This window comes from Ranitomeya imitator, chromosome 9, assembly GCF_032444005.1.
Source record: "Ranitomeya imitator isolate aRanImi1 chromosome 9, aRanImi1.pri, whole genome shotgun sequence".
In the NCBI taxonomy this organism is placed as follows: Eukaryota; Metazoa; Chordata; class Amphibia; order Anura; family Dendrobatidae; genus Ranitomeya; species Ranitomeya imitator.
In genome coordinates, this window is record NC_091290.1 from 133,082,425 (window position 1) to 133,108,331 (window position 25,907).

Consider the following 25,907-nt stretch of genomic DNA (forward strand, 5'->3'; position numbering starts at 1 on the left):
TAAGTGGAAGCTCAGGTGCAAGCTGCAATGGGTACACGAAGCATGAGGACTCACCAGAAGTCTTGCGCAAAACCCTGTGCAGACCGAGGTCTGTGGCCCAGAATAGGCATTTGAATATGATATCCAGAGGCACTTACCGGGGAACTCCAGCAGTACCTGTCGCCAGCTCATACCTCGTACCCCTAGCCACCCATGGTTAAGCCAGTTGAAACAACAACTCTTTAAAAGGGGAGCTGCACACTTGCCCCAGCCTTCCTCCAAATTCCACCAATAAATTCAATGAGATTGGCGTGCAAGTATCAGTCCTTGTGTGTCCCTTCCTCAAACCTTTTAATGCCTGTGACACCAGTAAATTCTTCGTGATGTCTGTCCTGCCCATAGTTTTCCAACCAAATGCTACCCCTGCCAAAAAATTATCTACCTTCGAAATTAACCACCCTTCCTTTGCCACGTGGCTCAACCAATAAAGCAGCACATCTACGTAGACTTCTTCTACCCCAGAAACTCTCGGCTGCTGAATCCAAAACTCCCACTATTTCCAGGCTGTTTCATATGCCCTCAGTGTATTGTCTGGAAGGGAAGCCCTAATCAATGATCCTAATGCTTGAGCACCAATTTCCAAAGCTCCACGGACCACTTGCAGCCTGCAGACTCTGCTCCTGGCGCCAAGGTCCGAAACCGCTCACACTATAATCGAGAAAGGGAATCAACAATTGAATTCTCAACCCCCGGCATGTGAACCGCCACCACCAAGAGTTAAATCTAATAAAATGCAAAACAAAGTGACGTAGCAAACGAACCACAGGCGGAGAGGATGTGGATAAATTATTGATGACCATCACAACTGACATGTTATCACAATGAAACCTGACTCTTTTTTTTTTTTTTTTGTCAGTAAACAGTTTGCAATCAAAATTCTCTACAATCCCAGTTATCATTATTGACCGGCCATTTTACTTGTCGGGGAAATCTTTCCAAACTATCAAATCATCCCTAAGTTCGTACATTAACCAAATGTAGTGCCAAGGAGACAAGACCCTTGCCATAGCCACAGCTAACCTAGGCACTCTGCAGGCAAAATTGAGCTTTACAAGCAGTGATTAGAGGTTCCACAATTGTATTTTTTAAGCTGATTTGCGTTGTGAACTTCTGCGCACAGTGCTGTAATTTTTTCTTCTGGCGATCTACGCTCTACACTTACCGTATTGATGGTAATTCCCAAAAATCTAAGACAAGTGGTGGAACCCTCAGTTTTCTCCTGAACCAAAGGGATTCCAAAACGATGAGCTACTCATTCCATTAATTTCAGTAGCAACTGGCAAACTGGGGTATCGGGAGGACCAAATCACAAAAAATAATCTAAATAGTGAATGACAGACAATATCCTGGCTACATCACAAGCTACCCATTTCAGAAATTAACTAAAAGCTTCAAACAGGAAGCATGAAATCGAGCCACCCATTGGGGGGGGCATCTCTCTACGAAATATGAGCCTTCCCAAAAACAACCCAACAAATCTCGACTAAAGGGGTGCATCGGCAACAATCGGAAAGCGGACTCGATATCCATCTTCACTAACGGCGCCCCTTTTCTGTAAGTCCTCACCCAACTAACCGCGGCATCAAGTGAAGTATAAACCATGGAGCAAAGCTCCGGATCTATGCCGTCATTTACCGAAAAAAAATTGGGGGGGGGCAGACAACTGCTGAAGAGCCGAAATTTATTTGGCTCATTCTTTGTTTCACCACTGGTGGTGGTACCAATTAAGTTATGTAAGGGAGGAAATTGAAAAGCACCAGCCATAAGCCCACAATGAACTTCTACCACAAGGTTTTGATTTACAATCGAGGGGTGCTGTTAGGCATATTTTAATTTTTTTCAGCAAAAAGGGACATCAAATGATGATGAGGGAATCCTAAAACCAAAAAGAAAAACCTCCTACAACAACACCACCTTATCCTGTTTTACTTAGATAAGAAGCCATCGCGGGAAGTCTCATTGGACTCCTCCCGTTTTGCAGAATCCCCTCCCCAAGGAATAACTCTCCCTTTTTTAAAGCAACAAGCCGCTCCGTGGAGTTCATTGTTGCATGTCTAACACTGGTGCTTGAATTTACTGTACCCCCCGAACTTGCATAGGCCTTCATTAAACTGCCAGCATACTGTAAGCCTATCTTATTACCTGTGGACCAAGTGTGGGCCTCAACCCCCACTGTCCCACGGTGGCTGGAGACCCCAGACTACCCTGGAAAGGACTAATTGAAATGAATACTAGACTGCACTGCCATCTGCGGAAATTACTCATCGTATCTCAGCTAAGTTTGCCCGTTGTAAATCCTATGGGCAACTCTGGTGTCTTTTCACCTACTGTATAACACCCGCTAAAATGGCGAAAGCCTGTAACCAATAACAAAAGCCTGAGGAATAAGCCTCCACGCACGCTTTTCTTCCTCTCCTTTTTACTCTCCTCTTTTTTCCCTTATCAAGGTTTAATTTCTCCAACAGACGGAGGGAAAATATCTCTACATATTCATCCTTCCAAATCTTCTCCTTCACCTCCTTCTTTTTTTTTTTTTTTTTAAATGGGCTAAAGGGAAAAATTTGTGGAATGTGAATAATTTATTCTATGAGATCATTTTGTGGTGTAAACAAAATATATATTTTTTTAATACATTTTTATGTTCCCATAGATAGAAAGCTTCATTTTCTAAAAAAAATCTCTTTATTAATATGCGAAGAAAGTAATAAAAAAAAATTATTTATTAAAATGTGGAGTTAAAAATTTAATTTTCCTGAATGATGTAGGATAAAATGTTGAGATTTATTTTATTAAAAAAAAAAGGGATTTGATCCAGCATTTTATAAAGGAGAATTGTGATGAAAATTACGGTAATTTGAATTATAATAAATTATTAAAAATTATTGTGTGGTTCAATCTCTTGTGATAAAAAAACAAACACAAAAAAATTTTGGTGGCTGGTATGGGAGCTTCGAATTCACATTCCACAAATTTTTCTCTTCAGATGAAGCAGCTAACTAGATAGGAGCCACCAACAGAAACCACAAAAATCCTTTCTTTTGATGTTCAAATGGTCACTGGCTGACCCGTGGATCTGCTGCAGCTGATACCCGCTAATACCGGATATATCATGTTATTTTAATCTGAGTATAACCCTAATTCGTCTACTAGATAAGACCCTATTTTTCGCTGATTTCTCCTACCGTTCCTTTGATTATTTGATAGCTGTGTGAGACCTCCCGGAGAAACCACTGTATGTAGGAAGACTGATAGTGTGCAGCATGTAAACACAGGGGAGATCTGTGCTGTTATCTTACATGATGTTTTATGTAAGTTAGAAAAGAAGATATGTAAGAAGGATTGTGGAGCACAGACTTCTGAACTGACAGACTGATATTAAATCTTTAGATTAATCCTTTACATGCAGTTAACTCCTTATTTTGGAGCTTAACCTTTGACAAGCAGCTATGTCCTCCTCTCGTAGATTAACCTTTTACAAGCAGCTATGTCCTCCTCTCGTAGATTAACCTTTTACAAGCAGCTATGTCCTCCTCTCGTAGATTAACCTTTTTCAAGCAGCTGTATACTTTTCCTTTATCTGGACTGCAAGAATAGACGGGGACATCTTGTTACATGGTTGATAAATGGAAAAAAAAAATTGGATTAAGTAAAGTTAAAACTCTTGGAGAGAGGTAAAGATAATTGCCGTCTGATTTGCAATTTGCTGATAGCCTGCCCATTGAGATGCAATGGTAAATTAACTCATCAGGTGGTTAAAATAAATAAATCCATTTGTCTATTAGATTCTATGAACCAAACTTGTGCTTTGCCATTCTGATGTTTTAAAGAATCAGCTCCCCCCTCAAAGATGGCACATCTCCGAGAAGAGACTCTAACCAGATTTTGAGGGAAATCATCAGATTTGCTGGTGACATATATATATATAATATATATATATATATATATATATATATATATATATATATATATGAGAAAAGTCTTAGAATTCCACTACTGTCACTCTTGATGCTTTTCTTAGAACCGATAGGGCCACGTTAAGAGGTTTATCTCAGTGACAGGTCCCTTTAAATGTCTATGAAGCTATCAACCGCAGAATCCACTAAATTATACAGGGGAAGCTTCACATTTCTCTGCTAAAAAAGTAGCATCATCCCAATTATGGTGGAAGTAATTCAAGCAGGACAAAGTCCCAGAGCCGGCGAGGCAGGGTGGCTCTATCTCCCAGCGCTGCAGAAAACAGCTCAGATTGAAATGGGAATAAAGAGGATTTTCGCTGAAACCAGAAGGAATAAATTACATTAAGCTAGTTGGGGTTGCCCGGGACACCGACGGAGATTTATTACTCGCCCGATGTCTTGCATGAAATATCAATTTATTATTTATTTTGTATATATTTTAATACTCCATAAGGTGTATTTTATATAACCAAATTGTAGCAGGAAGGCAAGATAAGGAGTCGCTCTGCCAGGGATTAGATGCATCTTGACGAACTCCCCCCAGAAGACTAGAATAACGCTCAGGTCACAAGTCCATGTTCTGAAGCCTCCCGCAGAAGGGGAAAATTGGACAAGTGCGGTCATGTAGCAATGACAGACAATCCTCCGATCTCCAGCTGTGGTGAATTAATTCCTCTGTGCTGCAATGGAAAATCCATGACCTTTGTAATGTATAATTGCGGACTTCCAGGTTTTTACAGAACCTTCTTGGATCCACCTTAGATTTAATAATAATAATAATAATAATATTAGGAAATGCCTCCAATTAGAAACATAGTATAGTTCACCTGATTAGCTATTTCACTTTTCCCATGTGCAGGGCATTGCAGTAGCTTAAGTGTCAGAGCACCTATGTCTTTTTAGGAATCTTTAGGCGTGCAAAATTTATAGGCCCAATTTATTAGGAACGGCACTGTGCCTTGTAAAGAACTCCACCGCTGGAGTAAGATTATAATCACAGTGCACCTCTGCCAGAAATCTTACTCCAGTTAGTGACTGGAGTACATTTCTGATATAAATTTTTGATGAATTTGCATTTCAAGGTGTTTTTTTCTACAGAATTTTTGGAAAACCACCTTAAAAAAATCGGGTCTTATGTACTTGGAAAAAACATCTCTGTAGGTGATAAATGATAACTCCTATTTCTCCGGGTTTCTCAGAGATCTATATGTTTCTACGCCTTCCCTTAGGCCGGGTGCTACCACTATGGCGGTATATTTTCTTCCTCATTCACACCTATTCTTCCTGCATTCCCTTTTCTGACACATCTTCTTAATCTCGGTGTTAATTAATAGCGTTAATTGATGACGTCATCACCGTACCATAAGAAGTGACTCATCGATGGGCTAATAATACATCCGTATAAACTGCCTTTATTTCCTACTAATATTCGTCATACACATGGCCCCATTACGGCTCCCATAAGGAGCTATCGAAGTGCTGGCCCACACTATAGCACTATATGGCGGCACATTTAGAGCCAGTCAGAACCATGTGCTGCTGGCAAAATTTACCACTTTCCAAAAACTTTTCAAGAGGGATTTTGGGGGGGGAAATGCAGCTAAACTTTAGGATAGAAAAAGAGGTTAATTGCAAATGAGCCAATCAGGGACTTGAGAGAGCCAATCATTGTGAAAACAAAAATCTGATTTCCTCTATTCTTTCTCTCTCGCACACACTGTAATGATATGCATAATTCGGCTGAGTATCTTGACGGTAATTAGACTAAAACAATGTGCAAGTAAAAAAATTGGATGTTCCCTAATTTATCCTTCCAATCAGGGACTCATAGAAGGATCCAACAGCACATCCCGCGGCTGCCACCATCTGGACAGTATCCATAACTACACAGATATTTAGTTCATACATACAGCACCACTTAGTGGGAAAATACATTATATTTCGATATGAGCTGTACAATATTACAGTTACTAAAGTTAACTTAGGGTTAATTACCACATTACAAGCCAATCCATCCAGCCAATTTTGCATTCCAAAACTCAAAAGTTGCTCCTTCCCTTCTGAGCCCTGTTGTGCGCCCAAAAAGTAGTTTTCCACCACATATCAGGTATTGGCACGCTCAAGAGAAACTCGCACAACAAATTTTATGGTGCATTTTATGCTGTGCCCACGTTGCGGGAAGTAAGCGGATAATGTGCGGTTCCTACCCGGGGTGGAGGAGAGGAGACTCTCCTCCAGGCCCTGGGAACCATATTTGGGGTTAAAAAATAAAAAATCTGGTTATACTCACCCTCTGATGTCCGGATCTCCTGGGCGCTGCACGGGGCCGTCCGGTCAGAGTTGCTGTGCGACCAGGACCTGCGGTGACGTCGCGGTCACATGACAGTGACGTCACGAAGGGTCCTTCTCGCACAGCATCTTTGGAACCGGACCGCCGGGTGCAGCGCCCAGGAGATCCGGACATCAGAGGGTGAGTATAACCAATTTTTATTATTTTTAACATTACTATTGATGCTGCATATTGCTGCATATGCAGCATCAATAGTATAGGCGGAAACCCGCAGCGGAAACCGCGGAACAAACCGCGATAAATCTGCAGGGAGAACCACAGTTGTTTTGCCTTGCAGATTTATCAAATCCGCTGCGGGAGAACCCGCAGGGACCCGACGCAAGGTGTGAACATAGCCTTAATAAACTTCTTGAATGTGGTTTTGAGCACCTTGTGGGGAGCAGTTTTTAGAATGGTGTCACATTTGGGTATTTTTTGTCATATAGACCCCTCAAAGTCACTCCAAATGTGATGTGGTCCCTAAAAAAAATGGTTTTGTTAATTTTTTATGGGGAAAAATTAGAAATTGATGGTCAACTTTTAACCCTTCTAACTTCGTAACAAAAAAAACATCATGTTTCAAAAATTGTAATGATGTAAAGTAGACATGTGGGAAATGTTATTTGTGACCTATGTTGGGTGACATAACTCTAGTTTAAGGGTACAAGGATTAACCCCTTAGCGACCGCCGATACGCCTTTTAACGGCGGCCGCTAAGGGTACTTAAACCACAGCGCCGTTAATTAACGGCGCTGTGGAAAAAGTCCATAGCGCCCCCCAGAGGCCGATTTTCTCCGGGGTCTCGGCTGCCGAGGGTAGCCGAGACCCCAGAGAACATGATTCGGGGGGTTTTTAACCCACCCCGCATTTGCGATTGCCGGTAATTAACCGTTTACCGGCGATCGCAAAAAAAAAAAAAGCGATCTCTTTTTAATTTCTCTGTCCTCCGATGTGATCGCACATCGGAGGACGGAGAAAAGGGGTCCCAGGTGGCCCCCCAATACTCACCTAGCTCCCCCGATGCTCCTCGTGTCTCCCGGTGGGCGCCGCCATCTTCAAAATGGCGGGCGCATGCGCAGTGCGCCCGCCGGCCGGCACCGGGAGAATCTTTGGGGTCTCGGCTGCCGGGGATAGCCAAGACCCCAAAGAGCATGATCGGGGTCGGTATTACCGACCCCTGTTTTGCGATCGCTGGTAATTAACTGTTTACCGGCGACCGCAAAAAAAAAAAAAAAAAAGTAAAGTGTAATTCTCTGTCCTCTGATGTGATCGCACATCAGAGGACAGAGAAATAGGGGGATTCGGGGACCCTAGCATACTCACCTAGGTCCCTGGATCCTCTTGCTGCTCCTCCTGGCCGCCGGCAGAAGAACATGGCGGACGCATGCCCAGTGCGCCCGCCATCTGTCTCCATCTGCCGGCCGGCAGGAGAACAGCAGTTGGGGCTAAAATTAGGGTTAGGGGTAGGGTTAGGGGTAGAGGTAGGGGTAGGGCTAGGGGTAGGGTTAGGGGTAGGGTTAGGGCTAGGGTTGGGGCTAAATTTAGGGTTAGGGTTGGGGCTAAATTTAGGGTTAGGGTTGGGGCTAAATTTAGGGTTAGGCTTCTTTCACACTTACGTCGGTACGGGGCCGTCGCAATGCGTCGGCCCGACATACCGACGCACGTTGTGAAAATTGTGCACAACGTGGGCAGCAGCTGTAGTTTTTCAACGCATCCGCTGCCCAATCTATGTCCTGGGGAGGAGGGGGCGGAGTTACGGCCACGCATGCGCGGTCAGAAATGGCGGATGCGACGTACAAAAAAACGTTTCATTGAACGTTTTTTGTGCCGACGCTCCGCCAAAACACAACTGATCCAGTGCACGACGGACGCGACGTGTGGCCATCCGTCACGATCCGTCGGCAATACAAGTCTATGGGCAAAAAACGCATCCTGCGGGCACATTTGCAGGATCCGTTTGCGACGGAATGCCAAACGACGCAAGTGTGAAAGTAGCCTTAGGGCTAGGGTTAGGGTTGGGGCTAAAGTTAGGGCTAGGGTTGGGGCTAAAGTTAGGGTTAGAGCTGGGATTAGGGTTAGGGTTTGGATTAGGGTTGGTATTAGGGTTAGGGTTGGCATTAGGGTTACGCTTGGGATTAGGGTTAGGTTTGGGATTAGGGTTAAGGTTAGGGTTGTGATTAGGGGTGTATTGGGATTAGGGTTAGGTTTGAGGTTAGGGTTGAGATTAGGATTAGGGGTGTGTTGGATTTAGGGTTTTGATTAGGGTTATGGTTAGGGTTGACATTAGGGTTGTTTTGGGGTAAGGGTTGTGATAATGGTTAGGGTTAGTGATTAGGATTATGGATGAGGTTGGGATTAGGGTTAGGGGTGTGTTGGGGTTAGGGTTGGAGCTAGAATTGGGGGGTTTCCACTGTTTATGTACATCAGGGGGTCTCCAAACACGACAGCCAATTTTGCGCTCAAAAAGTCAAATGGTGCTCCCTCCCTTCTGAGCTCTGCCGTGCGCCCAAACAGTGGGTTACCCCCACATATGGGGCATCAGCGTACTCGGGATAAATTGGACAACAACTTCTGGGGTCCAATTTCTCTTGTTACCCTTGTGAAAATAAAAACTTGGGGGCTACAATATCTTTTTTGTGAAAAAAAAAATATTTTTTATTTTCACGACTCTGCCTTCTAAACTTCTGTGAAGCACTTGGGCATTCAAAGTTCTCACCACACATCTAGATAAGTTCCTTGGGGGGTCTAGTTTCCAAAATGGGGTCACTTGTGGGGGGGTTACTACAGTTTAGGTACATCAGGGGCTCTGCAATCGCAACATAATGCCCACAGACCATTCTATCAAAGTCTGCATTCCAAAAAGGCGCTCCTTCCCTTCCGAGCTCTGCCGTGCGCCCAAACAGTGGTTTACCCCCACATATGGGGCATCAGCGTACTCGGGATAAATTGGACAACAACTTCTGGGGTCCAATTTCTCTTGTTACCCTTGTGAAAATAAAAACTTGGAGGCTACAATATCTTTTTTGTGAAAAAAAAAAATATTTTTTATTTTCACGGCTCTGCATTATAAACTTCTGTGAAGCACTTGGGCATTCAAGGTTCTCACCACACATCTAGATAAGTTCCATGGGGGGTCTAGTTTCCAAAATGGGGTCACTTGTGGGGGATTTCTACTGTTTAGGCACATCAGGGGCTCTCCAAACGCGACATGGCGTCTGATCTCAATTCCAGCCAATTCTAGATTGAAAAAGTAAAACGGCACTCTTTCTCTTCCAAGCTCTGCGGTGCGCCCAAACAGTGGTTTATCCCCACATATTGGGTATCGATGTACTCAGGAGAAATTGCACAACAACTTTTGTGGTCTAATTTCTCCTGTTACCCTTGTGAAAATAAAAATTTGTGGGCAAAAAGATCATTTTTGTAGAAAAAAATGCGATTTTTTTTTTTCACGGCTCTACGTTATAAACTTCTGTGAAGCACATGGGGGTTCAAAGTGCTCGCCACACATCTAGATAAGTTCCTTAAGGGGTCTAGTTTCCAAAATGGTGTCACTTGTGGGGGGTTTCCACTGTTTAGGCACATCAGGGGCTCTCCAAACGCGACATGGCGTCCAATCTCAATTCCAGCCAATTCAACATTGAAAAAGTAAAACGGCGCTCCTTCACTTCCAAGCTCTGCGGTGCGCCCAAACAGTGGTTTACCCCCACATATTGGGTATCGACGTATTCAGGAGAAATCGCACAACAACTTTTGTGGTCTAATTTCTCCTGTTACCCTTGTGAAAATAAGAATTTGTGGGCGAAAAGATCATTTTTGTGTAAACAAAAGCGATTTTTTATTTTCACGGCTCTACGTTATAAACTTCTGTGAAGCACTTGGGGGTTCAAAGTGCTCACCACACATCTAGATAAGTTCCTTAAGGGGTCTAGTTTCCAAAATGGTGTCACTTGTGGGAAGTTTCCACTGTTTAGGCACATCAGGGGCTCTCTAAACGTGACATGGCGTCCGATCTCAATTCCAGCCAATTCTGCATTGAAAAAGTCAAACGGCGCTCCTTCACTTCTAAGTTCTGCGGTGCGCCCAAAAAGTGGTTTACCCCCACATATGGGGTATTGGCGTATTCAGGAGAAATTGCATAACAAAATTTATGGTTACATTTCTGTTTTTACACTTGTGAAAATAAAAAAAATGGTTCTGAATTAAGATGTTTGCAAAAAAAAGTTAAATGTTCATTTTTTCCTTCCACATTGTTTCAGTTCCTGTGAAGCACGTAAAGGGTTAATAACTTCTTGAATGTGGTTTTGAGAACCTTGAGGGGTGTAGTTTTTAGAATGGTGTCACACTTCATTATTTTCTATCATATAGACCCCTCAAAATGACTTCAAATGTGATGTGGTCCCTAAAAAAAAATGGTGTTGTAAAAATGAGAAATTGCTGGTCAACTTTTAACCCTTATAACTCCCTAACAAAAAAAAATTTTGTTTCCAAAATTGTGCTGATGTAAAGTAGACATGTGGGAAATGTTATTTATTAACTATTTTTCGTGACATATCTCTCTGATTTAAGGGCATAAAAATACAAAGTTTGAAAATTGCAAAATTTTAAAAATTTTCGCCATATTTCCGTTTTTTTCATAAATAATCGCAAGTAATATCGAAGAAATGTTACCACTAACATGAAGTACAATATGTCACGAAAAAACAGTCTCAGAATCAGCGGGATCCGTTGAAGCGTTCCAGAGTTATAACCTCATAAAGTGACAGTGGTCAGAATTGCAAAAATTGGCCCGGTCATTAAGTACCAAATTGGCTCTGTCACTAAGGGGTTAAAAGTAACATTTTTGCCAATTTTTCAAAATTTTACCGCTGTTCTATCCGCACAGGAGACTTGAGTTTAAATTGTCAAACATTGCATTGCGCTCTCTAATAATCTGATAATCTTGTTTAATTTTGTATCCGAATCATTCAAATTGCTGTGTGATATTAATAAATTATCGCTGGTTAGGTTACCGCTGAGTCCTCATCGTCTGCGCTATTGCACCTGTTTACACACACGGTGATTTATTCTGTTATACGGACACTTTATAGTTATTTTATTTATTGTGCCGTCCCAGATTAATGAAACGATATACGTATCTCCTGGATAGAACCTGCATTTTACATCCATACCATGTAGACCCCGCGTCTGAACGTTTATCATAATAATGTTCATTAACATAAAAATCCGTGACTCATGGTAATCTAATTGTGAGCGGAGATTTTCATTTTGTGTCTTGTTTCTGCATGTCTGCCTCGCTGGTTCTCATCTTCTTATGTAAGTTTGATGCTTTCCAACAACAATTAACAGAGGTGTTAGCTCTGGGAGAAAAACAAGGAGACCCCATGGAAACCAAACACGTCGCCTGTAAGCGTAACTGGATGCTCTTTAGAGAGGCCATATGGCGATAGTCTCATTATATGTACAGGGAAAGAAAAACACACCCTGTTATTCCACAGCAGAAACTAAAAACTTGGGGGCTACAATATCTTTTTTGTGAAAAAAAAAATATTTTTTATTTTCACGACTCTGCATTCTAAACTTTTGTGAAGCACTTGGGCATTCAAAGTTCTCACCACACATCTAGATAAGTTCCTTGGGGGGTCTAGTTTCCAAAATGGGGTCACTTGTGGGGGGTTACTACAGTTTAGGTACATCAGGGACTCTGCAATCGCAACATAATGCCCACAGACCATTCTATCAGAGTCTGCATTCCAAAAAGGCGCTCCTTCCCTTCCGAGCTCTGCCGTGCGCCCAAACAGTGGTTTACCCCCACATATGGCGCATCAGCGTACTCGGGATAAATTGGACAACAACTATTGCAGTCCAATTTCTCCTGTTACCCTTGTGAAAATAAAAACTTGGAGGCTACAATATCTTTTTTGTGAAAAAAAAAAATATTTTTTATTTTCACGACTCTGCATTCTAAACTTCTGTGAAGCACTTGGGCATTCAAAGTTCTCACCACACATCTAGATAAGTTCCTTGGGGGGTCTAGTTTCCAAAATGGGGTCACTTGTGGAGGGTTTCTACTGGTTAGGTACATCAGGGGCTCTGCAAACGCAACATAATACCCGCAGACCATTCTATCAAAGTCTGCATTCCAAAACGGCGCTCCTTCCTTCCGAGCTCTGCCGTGCGCCCAAACAGTGGTTTACCCCCACATATGGGGTACCAGCATACTCAGGACAAATTGGACAACAACTTTTGTGGTCCAATTTCTCTTGTTACCCTAGTGAAAATAAAAACTTGGGGGCTAAAAAATCTTTTTTGTGGAAAAAAAAATATTTTTTATTTTCACGGCTCTGCATTATAAACTTCTGTGAAGCACTTGGGCATTCAAGGTTCTCACCACACATCTAGATAAGTTCCATGGGGGGTCTAGTTTCCAAAATGGGGTCACTTGTGGGGGATTTCTACTGTTTAGGCACATCAGGGGCTCTCCAAACGCGACATGGCGTCCGATCTCAATTCCAGCCAATTCTACATTGAAAAAGTAAAACGGCACTCTTTCTCTTCCAAGCTCTGCGGTGCGCCCAAACAGTGGTTTATCCCCACATATTGGGTATCGATGTACTCAGGAGAAATTGCACAACAACAATAATGTTCATTAACATAAAAATCCGTGACTCATGGTAATCTAATTGTGAGCGGAGATTTTCATTTTGTGTCTTGTTTCTGCATGTCTGCCTCGCTGGTTCTCATCTTCTTATGTAAGTTTGATGCTTTCCAACAACAATTAACAGAGGTGTTAGCTCTGGGAGAAAAACAAGGAGACCCCATGGAAACCAAACACGTCGCCTGTAAGCGTAACTGGATGCTCTTTAGAGAGGCCATATGGCGATAGTCTCATTATATGTACAGGGAAAGAAAAACACACCCTGTTATTCCACAGCAGAAACTTCTAACTGTCTAATATAATCTTCCACTCCTTCCCCATTTATCGCCATGTTTCCCCTTCTACCTCCTGTTTCTGGGTCTTTATTGTCATTTGTATATTTATTTATTTGTATATATGATTTGTTTCAATAAAATAACCTTTTTATCATGATCGGTGGGACATTGAGTAGGCTCCATTTTTTTGTGCATATTGTATTTGGGAGCAGTCCTTTTCAGCCATCTTCTGGTGTTTACGATGGGGGAGTGATATTTGTTCACTACTGGCCTCAGTGTTATATTGTGCTTGACGACTCTTGTACTGAATTCTAATATAATAGTAATATAAGTGTGCAGTGCATTATACTGCGTTATATACAGCCCAAATCAAGCACTAGGTGAACAGGATCCGGTGTCAGAGCTCAGAGCTGTATTCACAATTCTACTTCCTTTAGAGCTGAGTACCCAATAAAGAAAAAAGTAATGTAATGTATGTACACAGTGACTGCACCAGCAGAATAGTGAGTGCAGCTCTGGGGTATAATACAGGATGTAACTCAGGATCAGTAATGTATGTACACAGTGAGTGCAGCTCTGGGGTATAATACAGGATGTAACTCAGGATCAGTAATGTAATGTATGTACACAGTGACTGCACCAGCAGAATAGTGAGTGCAACTCTGGGATATAATACAGGATGTAACTCAGGATCAGTAATGTAATGTATGTACACAGTGACTGCACCAGCAGAATAGTGAGTGCAGCTCTGGAGTATAATACAGGATGTAACTCAGGATCAGTAATGTAATGTATGTACACAGTGACTGCACCAGCAGAATAGTGAGTGCAGCTCTGGGGTATAATACAGGATGTAACTCAGGATCAGTAATGTAATGTATGTATACAGTGAGTGCACCAGCAGAATAGTGAGTGCAGCTCCGGAGTATAATACAGGATGTAACTCAGGATCAGTAATGTAATGTATGTACACAGTGACTGCACCAGCAGAATAGTGAGTGCAGCTCTGGAGTATAATACAGGATGTAACTCAGGATCAGTAATGTAATGTATGTACACAGTGACTGCACCAGCAGAATAGTGAGTGCAGCTCTGGGGTATAATACAGGATGTAACTCATGATCAGTAATGTAATGTATGTACACAGTGACTGCACCAGCAGAATAGTGAGTGCAGCTCTGGGGTATAATACAGGATGTAACTCAGGATCAGTAATGTAATGTATGTACACAGTGACTGCACCAGCAGAATAGTGAGTGCAGCTCTGGAGTATAATACAGGATGTAACTCAGGATCAGTAATGTAATGTATGTACACAGTGACTGCACCAGCAGAATAGTAAGCGCAGCTCTGGGATATAATACAGGATGTAACTCAGGATCAGTAATGTAATGTATGTACACAGTGACTGCACCAGCAGAATAGTGAGTGCAGCTCTGGGGTATAATACAGGATGTAACTCAGGATCAGTAATGTAATGTATGTACACAGTGACTGCACCAGCAGAATAGTGAGCGCAGCTCTGGGGTATAATACAGGATGTAACTCAGGATCAGTAATGTAATGTATGTACACAGTGACTGCACCAGCAGAATAGTGAGTGCAGCTCTGGAGTATAATACAGGATGTAACTCAGGATCAGTAATGTAATGTATGTACACAGTGACTGCACCAGCAGAATAGTGAGTGCAGCTCTGGGGTATAATACAGGATGTAACTCAGGATCAGTAATGTAATGTATGTATACAGTGAGTGCACCAGCAGAATAGTGAGTGCAGCTCCGGAGTATAATACAGGATGTAACTCAGGATCAGTAATGTAATGTATGTACACAGTGACTGCACCAGCAGAATAGTGAGTGCAGCTCTGGGGTATAATACAGGATGTAACTCATGATCAGTAATGTAATGTATGTACACAGTGACTGCACCAGCAGAATAGTGAGTGCAGCTCTGGGGTATAATACAGGATGTAACTCAGGATCAGTAATGTAATGTATGTACACAGTGACTGCACCAGCAGAATAGTGAGTGCAGCTCCGGAGTATAATACAGGATGTAACTCAGGATCAGTAATGTAATGTATGTACACAGTGACTGCACCAGCAGAATAGTGAGTGCAGCTCTGGGGTATAATACAGGATGTAACTCATGATCAGTAATGTAATGTATGTACACAGTGACTGCACCAGCAGAATAGTGAGTGCAGCTCTGGGGTATAATACAGGATGTAACTCAGGATCAGTAATGTAATGTATGTACACAGTGACTGCACCAGCAGAATAGTGAGTGCAGCTCTGGAGTATAATACAGGATGTAACTCAGGATCAGTAATGTAATGTATGTACACAGTGACTGCACCAGCAGAATAGTGAGCGCAGCTCTGGGGTATAATACAGGATGTAACTCGGGATCAGTAATGTAATGTATGTACACAGTGACTGCACCAGCAGAATAGTGAGTGCAGCTCTGGAGTATAATACAGGATGTAATTCTGGATGATCATTGCAAGATGTAAATGTGGATAAAATTATTTGACTTGTTGCAGATGTACTACAATCCTGCTTGCTGACTGTTTTTCTTAGTTGTAAGTACTTACTGAGATTCTCCGTCTTTTAAATCAGTTACCAAGTATGTAGTAGCGAAGGATCCGCTCCCCAGCTTCTGGTGTACAATATATCGCTTCATTATATGGCATCCAGGAGAAAATCCACTTTGCCACATTGTTGCCCTTTCTTTGTCTATAGTTAAATCCATCTGTGAAATATACCACAAGAACACTAAGTGCTGCCGAAAACACTGACAATCTTTACACACCACAGAACGATTAATTAGCAATTACAGTACAGTTGACCTGTCTAAATTGGCTATTAAAGAAGAAAACCTGTAACCAATCGGTGCTTGTTTAACGGCCATTATTGGCGAATATAAACCCACCAAACTCTCCTCTCTGTATAGGGAAGAAGGATGGGGCTTGGTCAATAGAATGTACATATTAATGACCTATCCTTAGGTTATTAATATCAGATCAGTGGGGGGTCCGACACCTGGCACCCCACCTATCAGCATTTTCCATCTCCCTACGATATGAATAGAGCCGGAATGGCGCAGCTGCATACACTCCGTAGTGGCCGTTCTCAGGTGCTGCTATCCACTTCAGCAATTAAACAATGTATAACATTGCATGACTTTCCTGCTTTTTTAGAAGCACTCACATTGGAGTTTAGACAGTGAAGATCTTTTTTTTTTCTTTTTCCAGTCTTCCATATTCCCAGTGTGACAAATAAAAGGAGACTTAAGTAATTCTTTAATTCTGCGGGAAGTCTCACACACCTGCTCTATGCCACTCTTCACTTTCAGGAGGAGCGCAGGGGGAGATACGATTATTAATTGCACATAGAGATCCCAGCTGGGCCCCCCGAGTCTGAGGACGACCATGTGGCTCTTTATGAGACTGTCACTCTGCGAGACAGCTGTTATCAAAGACTAAACATGTGCCAGATAAAATGTGACTGCGGATCCGGGGGGAGAAAAGCAGAAAATATCATGGTCCTGGTGATACTGGTAGGCCGTGAATGAATAGAAGGGCATCTGCCATTTAGGACCCTCATCTATTAGATGGACTGGAAAGAAATTACATCACTTGCCTGTTGATTTCAATAGGCAGTGTGTAATGTTTCATTTCTCCTGTGGGGGCGCTGCAGGGAAATTGAACACTTGCTGCGCTGCACCCGATCACTGGCGCTGGGTGATCCTGATCAGCTCATCACCCTCTGACCTTCCTAACTAATATTGATTGGAAAAGTAGATATTTTCTTAAATTGGGGGAAAAAAAGACATTTTTAACCCATTCACCCCTGGGTCGATTGTCCATTTTTATTTTTTTTTTTTCCTTTTTCCAAGAGCAATAACTTTTTTTTTTATTTTTGCATCCACATAGCCATAGGAGGGCTTTTTTTTGTGTGTTTTTTTTTTTTTTTAAGATGAGTTGTACTTTTGAATGACACAATCCATTTTATCGTGTGATTTACTGGAAAGTTCAAATGTGTCAAAATAGCAAAAAAAAAAAAAATGTAAAAAAAAAAAGCGCAATTCTGCAATTTTTGTTTTTAATTTACAATAAAAATTACAACAGGTGAGTACGATTCCGAAGATACCAAACATGCATAGCTTAGTGTTTGCTTTTTATAAACGTTAAAAAACATTCAGAAATTTGTAAAAAAAAAAAATTCACTTGTCTCGTTATTTTTCGAGAGCTCTTACATTTTAAATTTTGGGGATATGGAGCTGTCTCAGACTTGTTTGTTCCGCCCAGAGACAATGTTTTTATTGATAACATTTTGGACTAGATGCGATAAATTATTACATTTTTTTATTGTTGTGGCTGACAAAAAAAATTAATTCTGACGTTTTTATTTTTTTTTCTCATTATTCCATTTACTTATTGCAATAATTTATATCTTGGTAGATTGGACTTTTATGGACATAAAAATACCAAATATGTGTGTTGTTTTATTTCGTAATTTTTAATGTGGGAAAAGGGCGCGATTTGAACTTTTTTATATATTTTTTGTTCATATTTTTCAAAACTTTTTTTTTTTTCAATTTTCACTGAATTTGTTAGTCCCCTTAGGGAACTTGAAGCTGCAATCATGTGATCACTTGTGCAATATACAACAATGTTGTAAATGCCAAAAATCACAAGCTGGCTTTCACAAGGGTACCGACATAACAGGCACACAGCATTGTGCCTCAACATTGAAATTGTAATACCAAGAAGGAAAAGTCATGGGATTATGGATATCACAGGACGGGTAGACATGTTAGTGATTTGGAAATAATGGTAACAAAATTTTCAAAGTATCTCAATTTTTTCAGGATGGAGTATGAGCGCCACGTGCAGAAATCTCCACATATACACTCCCCGACTGCTATCAATGAGGTTATTAACAGTCGTCTGAGGAATGTTCTCCCCACTGAATGCGCTTGGGCAAATCATCAAGATCCTCTGCTGGCAGCTTCCTTTGCAATTAGCGACCAATGATGTCCCAGTGTGTCCTATAGTCTTCATTCCAGTTGAACTAACATTGATTTGGTTGTGAAACCAGTGGTGCAACCATTTCTCCAAAGAATCCTGAGAGTCGTTTTTCAACACGAGAACGCCAGGCTACATGTAGATGTTGCTACTGTGAGCAGCTTGCGTGACCTAAAGACTACAGAATCTGCCATCCAGACATTATTGTTCGGCAATAGCAAAGGAGCTGCCAGCATCGGATCTTGATGATTTGTCCAATTGGATTCAATGTGGCAGAACCTTCCTGAGACGACCATTAATAACCTCATTGATAGCAGCACGTGGCTCTCATACTTCATATTGGACAAATGTTTTGAAAACTTTGCTGCTATTTTGTCATCATTCACATATGTATCCATCCTGCGATTTCTGTAATTCCACCACTTTTCATTCTTGGTGTTGCAATCTCAATATTGAGCAGTGAATATTACAGTATTAAAAGCATAATATAAGCAATCACTCACCTGTCACTGCAGAGCATGTGGTATACACCCGGAGCAGGTGACTGCAGCAGACATTACTGGCAGGTGAGGAAGAGTCCATATATTGCCACAAAAGGGGTGGAGAATTGATAAAAAATACCTTGACCAAGCAAGAAACCAACTAAAAGAATAACAATGATAACAATTCAGCAGGAGGAAACAGTATAGCCCGGCACATGGCCAATAATCAGGAGCAAACAACGTCTGCTGTGATCTCTTACATGCTCATCGGGATTACCCACCCTGGTACATCATATTACGCCCCAGGTGAGCGCTGGCTTGGTCACAGTCGTCCCTGGATATATATTTTATTACTTCCTCCAAGTAACCAAGCAATTAACTTTACCATGACAAAGGACATTGAACATTTCCATTATTAGTTTGTTGTGCGTCCTGAGATGTATTGTAGGATGTATTGCAACATAATTTGTTTTTTTGCTCTTCCTTTGTTGATACTCCTGGAAAATCAACCGTTTATAGTGAGTTACAAAGGTATGAAAAAGAAACAGAACCATCAATTCAACCTTATTTGTGTCAATTGTCCAAAATATACAGTTTAAATAAAACATAATAATATCAATTCCTTTTGCCATTAGACTACTCTGCTAATGCTACCTCCCGGGGTATAGCATGTAATACTGTTACTACTGTAACTGTAGCGAATCCTTCCCTATATGGCACGCATCTAGACTAATCTGCTAATGCTACCTCCTGGCGTAGAGCATTTCATACTGTTACTACTGTTATTGTAGAGAATCCTTCCCTACATGGCACGCATCTAGACTAATCTGCTAATGCCAATCCTGGGGTAGAGCATTTCATACTGTTACTATTATAACTGTAGCGAATCCTTCCCTATATGGCAAGCATCTAGACTAATCTGCTAATGCTACCTCCTGGGGTAGAGCATTTCATACTGTTACTACTATAACTGTAGAGAATCCATTCCTATATGGCAAGCATCTAGGCTAATCTGCTAATACTGCCTCCTGAGGTACCGCATTTCATACTGTTACTACTGTAATTGTAGAGAATCCTTCCCTATATGGCAAGGCTCTAGACTAATCTGCTAATACTACCTCCTGGGTTAGAGCATGTAATATTGTTATTACTCTAACTGTAGAGAATCCTTCCCTATATGGCAAGACTCTAGACTAATCTGCTAATGCCACCTTCTTGGGTAGAGCATGTAATACTGTTTCTACTGTAACTGTAGAGAATCCTTCCATGTACGGAAAGGCTCTAGACTAATCTGCTAATACTGCCTCCTGGGGTAGAGCATGTAATACTGTTTCTACTGTAACTGCAGAGAATCCTTCCCTATATGGCACACATCTAGACTAATCTGCTAATACTGCCTCCTGAGGTAGAGCATTTCATACTGTTACTACTGTTATTGTAGAGAATCCTTCCCTATATGGCACACATCTAGACTAATCTGCTAATACTGCCTTCTGAAGTAGAGCATGTAAAACTGTTACTACTGTAACTGCAGAGAATCCTTCCCTATATTGCTGTCTATGAATATTTGGTAAGCTTTTGATGCTGCAGCATTTCTGCACCTATTAGCTAAATTAGGTCCCTTGCGTTCTTTCATTGCATTTTTTAGGTTTTTTTTTACGGTCACGTAATCATATGTCTGCTATTTGCACACTAGTGATTGCGTGACGATTTGTCACATCCATCTTCTCAAAAATTCATTTCTAATGAAGAAAGTCAGTTAGAGGACGTCTATATGCAAATCGCAAGCATGGGCCAAGTGACCACCCGCACGCACTAGAAACACTGGGAAATCATGGCCAACGGCGCACTGTCAAGATTCTGTAGTCACATGATGACTGTAGACCTGTGTCCCAAGCCTGGACAACACCTTTAACTGTCTGCCATTGATGAAGGAATTCATTCCGAAACGTGCGTCGGGGTGTGCTCTGTGCTTGGACTGGCAGACCTTAAAGGTACATGCCCCCTTTCCATTGCTCCTGCACTACTCTTTTTTGCACAGAAGCACTTTATTCATAATTTGACTTTTTTTGTATTAGCACCACTTTTTTGCAATCACTATTGCTCTCTTGTTTATGCACCACTTCTGGGCTACTTTTTGGGCACATGACCTCTTTTAGACATACCGTTAGTGCATTTACCTGATTACTCAGCATGAGAAGCAGCATGGGGTGAGTTTCAACGCAATTCGGATTACGCTCACCCACACAAGTCTATGGGTGCGTGTGAAATATCGAACTGTACTCGGATGTCATCCAAGTGCAGTCCAACATCTGCAGACTCAGAATATGGAGAAATTAAGTTCTCAGTCTTCTCCACACCTGTGCTTCGATTTTCTCACGCGAGAAAATCGGATCACACTAAGATGACGCTCAGATCAAACTCTGACAAGAGTTTAAGCCAAGTTTTATTAGCATAATCGGCTGAATTTTCTCACATGAGAGAATCAACGGCAGTCTAACAGTGCGAAATATACAAACTGTAAGGATTCAGCGGTGGTATCGCGTTCTATAGGTTATCGAGTGACTGTAAGAATGCAAATGCTGGCAGTCACAAGATGACGGCTGCAACAGTGTGAATCCTAACAGTGTGTAACAGTTGTGTAACTGGAAGCTTGTGGGCCCCTAACTATCATGGGTCTTTAATAATATTGATCGTCCAATATGGGCCAAAAGGACCATCTGGGCCCTGTTGTATCCAGGACTTGGATGCGTCTGAAGGAGGGTGTTGGATTGAAGAAGAGGCCGAGTTAAGACGAGGGTTAAGTGTGTTTTATATGGGTCTCAGCCAGGACAGGATGGGAACAAGGATTGACGGATCACAAAAACAAAGGAACATCACTTAATGAGAATGTGTCTTTATCTGTATGCTGCAGCATGTGTACATCAATTGCACAGTAAAGTCGGACCTGTTAACCCAGACCTGATCTTCTGTCTTGTTTGTAGCCAGAACCGGTCCCATGGAAGGAGAGATAACCAGGGCTCCCGAAACAAGAGTAAGGAACGTACTCCAACACACTCCACCCAGACACCCGTTCAGAAGAGGGGTTGCGGGGAAATCAGAACCTCGTTCCGGCCCACAACAGACGTAAACACGCGTGCCCCGTCCCCGCTTCCCGTCTGCAGTCTCTGCACCCTTGTGTGTACATGACAAACTGTTAGGATTCAGCAAGCTGCACTGCTTGCCAAAAGTTTACCCTGAGGTGAAAAACCCCATTATTTAGGGACCGTTGATATACAAAAGCAGTCTACAAATGAATCCAAAGTCTCCAGCATCTGGTATTAGCTGAGGAAATATTATACACTTTTCCCCAGTCACAATATACAGACACAATAGCGTGAAATAAATAGGTCAGGGTTTTCAGTGTATACCTGGTACCAGGTTTCACTATTATTAGATGCCAGTTTGCACTTCCGTCTTTCATTTCTTGTGGGTAAAGTTTCCTGTTTTTTAGTTTTCAGATTCTTATGATGCCTGAATTAAGGTTTGTAGCGACACTGACCACACGAGCGCTGGGCTCTAATATGCGATGTAGCTGAGCCACTTACAGCTCATACTGAGAACATAACCATACAAATATTGAGGAAACGTTATCTATTTCCCGCTAGATCTGGTGTTCTATCAGGTGACATCCTTCTCGTGTGGTTACTGAAGCTTGTGGATCGTTTCACCATATCCTGCCCTTTGAGATATTATACAGAGGCCCTCCCTTTTCACGCAAGTAATACCTGATTGTCAAAGACGTAACTAAAGGCTCATAGACTCTGGTGCAACATTTCTGCATGGCCCCCCATGTCACGAGTGGGTCACGTCCTCCCGGGAGATCGAATATCACTACGTTTTGTGAATCGTAGATCTTCCATTTAGCCTGTGTGTTTGGATCCCATAGTAAATAGATTTGGTTTGTTTTGGTGCTGAAGAAGTTAACGACCTTTTCTATGCTGGTCAGAAACTAGCAGCTCCATTTTCAGCTGCTTCTGATCTGGTCATTGCCTCTCCCTATAAATCGTGGCCAGATCCTCTCTGTCTTGCCAGTGATAGCTTTGATTCCTAGCTCTTTGGAAATGCTGTGCTGAATAGGAGTTCGTCGTCGTTGTTGTTACTGGAGACTCATCTTCCTCTGTTGAGGGCTAAAGCTAATAAGTGGCTGAAGTGGAGTTGTAGTAGTGATCTTTAGTTTGCTGTAGTATATATGTGTTTATCTCCTGGTCCATATTCCCATTTGGTTGGTACATTCCTATCCTTCCCTATATACTGTACCTTTGGTGAGTGTTTGTTGCTTTTTGTTATCCCTGTTTGGTTTTTGTGTTTTGTTTGCCTTATATTTCTGTTCCAAGCCTCATGGTGTGAGGGAGGGGACATATGAGGGTTTAACAGGAGCACAGCAAGCTCAGAGACTCTGTCCTCTCCACCTTCAGGAGTACCCATGGGACAGGGATAGTTAGGGTCCCAGTTACAGGGACAGTTTGAGGCCTCCCTTCCTTACCAAAGACTGTCATAGCGTGACACAAACCAGTCCAGGTAGCCATGCTAATTAAGGTTGCCACCTAGCTCCTAGCTAGTAAACCACTAGCCCTGCTGGCATAACCATTGGAAGGCTTGTGCCAATCCCATTTTTGTTTTGAAGCCTGCATAAGTGTCTGGATTTTGGCATAGCCAAATTATTTCCTATTTGGATAGGATATCCTTTATCATGCCAAGCCGCAAAGTCCTAGGCACATATGCAAGTCCAGTGTGGTGGAGTTGGTTCCCGGAGATCCACAAACCATCACATTTAACAGACGCCATTGCCCACACTGTTTGACGCATGACCCAAGACTTAAGTCTGGATTTGGGCTTCTACTCAGTGGGAAGTCAGCCGGTGTGTTTGAATATACTCTAAGTGACTATGGTGGGCACCTAACCATCAAACCTGAACCATGGAGCAATGGATGACCTTGGATCTCTTTTTCTTTTACATCATGTGGGCAGCCATGGTGCGAGTACGTCACTTACCTAAGTAAGAGATGGTACCACGGTGGACTAGGAAAAAAAAAAGCCACAGGAGGCAATGTGATGGTCTGGACATTGGTCTAGGGAACAGTGGGTCCTGGCATGACGTGGATGTGACATGTACCACCTACCTAAACATTGTAGAGACAAAGTGCCCGCATTCATGGCAGCAGTACTTAGTGGCAGTGGCTTCTTTCAAGAGGATAATGTGCCTGCAACGCTGCCAAGGAATTTTCCAAGAAACATGAGAAAGAATTCAAAGAGACAACTCCTCTATAAAGTCCCCGATCTCAATCTGATCGACCAGATTGATCTGATCTGTAGGAAAGACCAGCACAATCTATGGAGGCCACATCGAGCAATGCCTTAGAGGATCTTCTGCTAACCTCTTGGTGTCAGATCTTACAGGACATCTCCAGTGGTTGTGAAGCCCATGCTTCGATGGGTCAGTGCCAGTTTATCAGAACGAGTGAGTATCGGCTCCCAGTGTTGAAGAAATGAACAATTTGTGATCCACAATCCCAATTATAATCCTTTTTTTTGCTAAGTAGAAGCTGAATCCTGCTCATGATGTCATGGGGATGGGTGATGGCGCTAGCCTGAAAGCGAGGGGTATGTAACACGTTCAACCAGGGCACCAAATATTGGCCCTGACCGGGTCAATGATGGTCACTGGCTTTACATTAATGAATCCATTCACATTATTATACAAAAGATTTATTTTTAGGAGGATAAAAAATATTAAAACAAACAAGTAACAAATATTAGTCATTACACAGTCATTGCAAAAATGAATACTGAGCACATTTATCATTATTAATATTTATTATTACTCAGCAGTTAAAACTAGAAAAGTACATTGCAGGTTAAAAAAAAACCAGTCTAATAGTAAACATTTCAGCTGCAGCACCTCCGCAGGGCAAATAAAGCATAACACGTGTCTCATTGAAACTAACTGAATGCATAGACGTGCTGAGTCCTCCAGTGAGAGATACTGCAGTAAACGCCATCTAAAATATCTGATAACACAGTAAAGAGCTGGCCATAGATATCAGACTTCTGGGATCAATTAGATATTAAATCGAGGCAGTCAAGGAAATTGTATCAGACAGGTTGAAGTTTGCAAGATAGCCAGAAACTGATGTAAGGAGCAGCTGCTCATCTTCAACCCTAATACAGACCTCGAAGTCCGTAGAGTGAACGTCGGACATGTGAAACCAGCCAAACATATATTCAAGTATATAAATCTAATAAACATCTCCCTTTGTCACGCTTTCCATGCAGCCCGACACCGATCTCTGCCAGCACAGACCAGTCATTGACCATCCTGTCGGCAATTCTGCGGCTCCCGCTGATGTTATGTCGACAGGGCAGCAGCTTCTCTTCCATTCTGCTCTGTTGATGTGGTGTGACTGGCGACATCATGCTGATTGACAGCCAGCTACCCATTGGCTAGCTGTGGTTAACCAGTTGTCAATCAGCATGACATAACCAGTTGTCAATCAGCATGACATCGGCAGTCATGCCCTGTTAACAGCGCAGCCTGGGAGAAGAAGAGCTGCTCTGTTGACGTGGAGCAGCCGAATCGCCATCAGGAGATTCAGCGATCCATCAACGGTCTGAGGTTTATGGACACAGACTGTTAGCAAAAAATGGGATATTCAGCTTTTGATTCCTTGTTGTCTGTTGAGATGAGCAGTGCCAGACATGACGCTGCTTATCCTCTCCTATTACAGCAATTACACCAGTTGTGGAAGTGTCGGTGATCTCCAGCAATCTCAATCTAGGAGTCACATTATTGACCAAGTGCAACCATTTAAATACTCTGCATATTTGCGCCCCGCTTGTAAGCCTGGCCGTCATCTGTATAAGTATTCAGACTTGAGTCCTTGGTTTTGATAGTTCGTTGTTTAGTCCAAATTCCAGACAACTTGTAGATCACAATCCGACATCTTCTCTTTATAAACCTTATCAAAATTCTCATTCTGCTCATCCGTCAGGTGGTTTTTCCAGTCTCCAACTACCCCTATAACCCAAGAAAGTGTAGTGAAGAGGGTGCAACCTATGATCTGACACCAGTGGTGTGTAGTAAGGCGATGGACTGTC

The 25,907-nt window shown here is 42.1% G+C and overlaps 2 protein-coding genes across 7 annotated transcripts in view; both read right to left on the reverse strand.

The window, feature by feature from the left end:
- The window catches only part of LOC138648963 (serine/threonine-protein kinase Nek11-like), a 247,426-nt gene extending 228,385 nt beyond the window's left edge, over window positions 1-19,041 (reverse strand). For both annotated transcript variants that reach the window (XM_069738971.1, XM_069738970.1), the window contains exons 1-2: window positions 18,792-19,041; window positions 15,853-16,010 (exon numbers count right to left, since the gene is read on the reverse strand). In XM_069738971.1, the coding sequence (XP_069595072.1) occupies window positions 15,853-16,010 (158 nt within the window). In that variant the 5' untranslated portion in view covers window positions 18,792-19,041. The remainder of the gene's footprint in view (window positions 1-15,852; window positions 16,011-18,791) is intronic.
- Window positions 19,042-24,496: 5,455 nt separating this feature from the next.
- Window positions 24,497-25,907, reverse strand: part of LOC138648969 (sulfotransferase 2B1-like) — a 34,753-nt gene continuing 33,342 nt past the window's right edge. For all 5 annotated transcript variants that reach the window (XM_069738986.1, XM_069738985.1, XM_069738988.1 and 2 more), the window contains one exon: window positions 24,497-25,827. In XM_069738986.1, coding sequence (XP_069595087.1) covers window positions 25,712-25,827 — 116 coding nt within the window. In that variant the 3' untranslated portion in view covers window positions 24,497-25,711. The remainder of the gene's footprint in view (window positions 25,828-25,907) is intronic.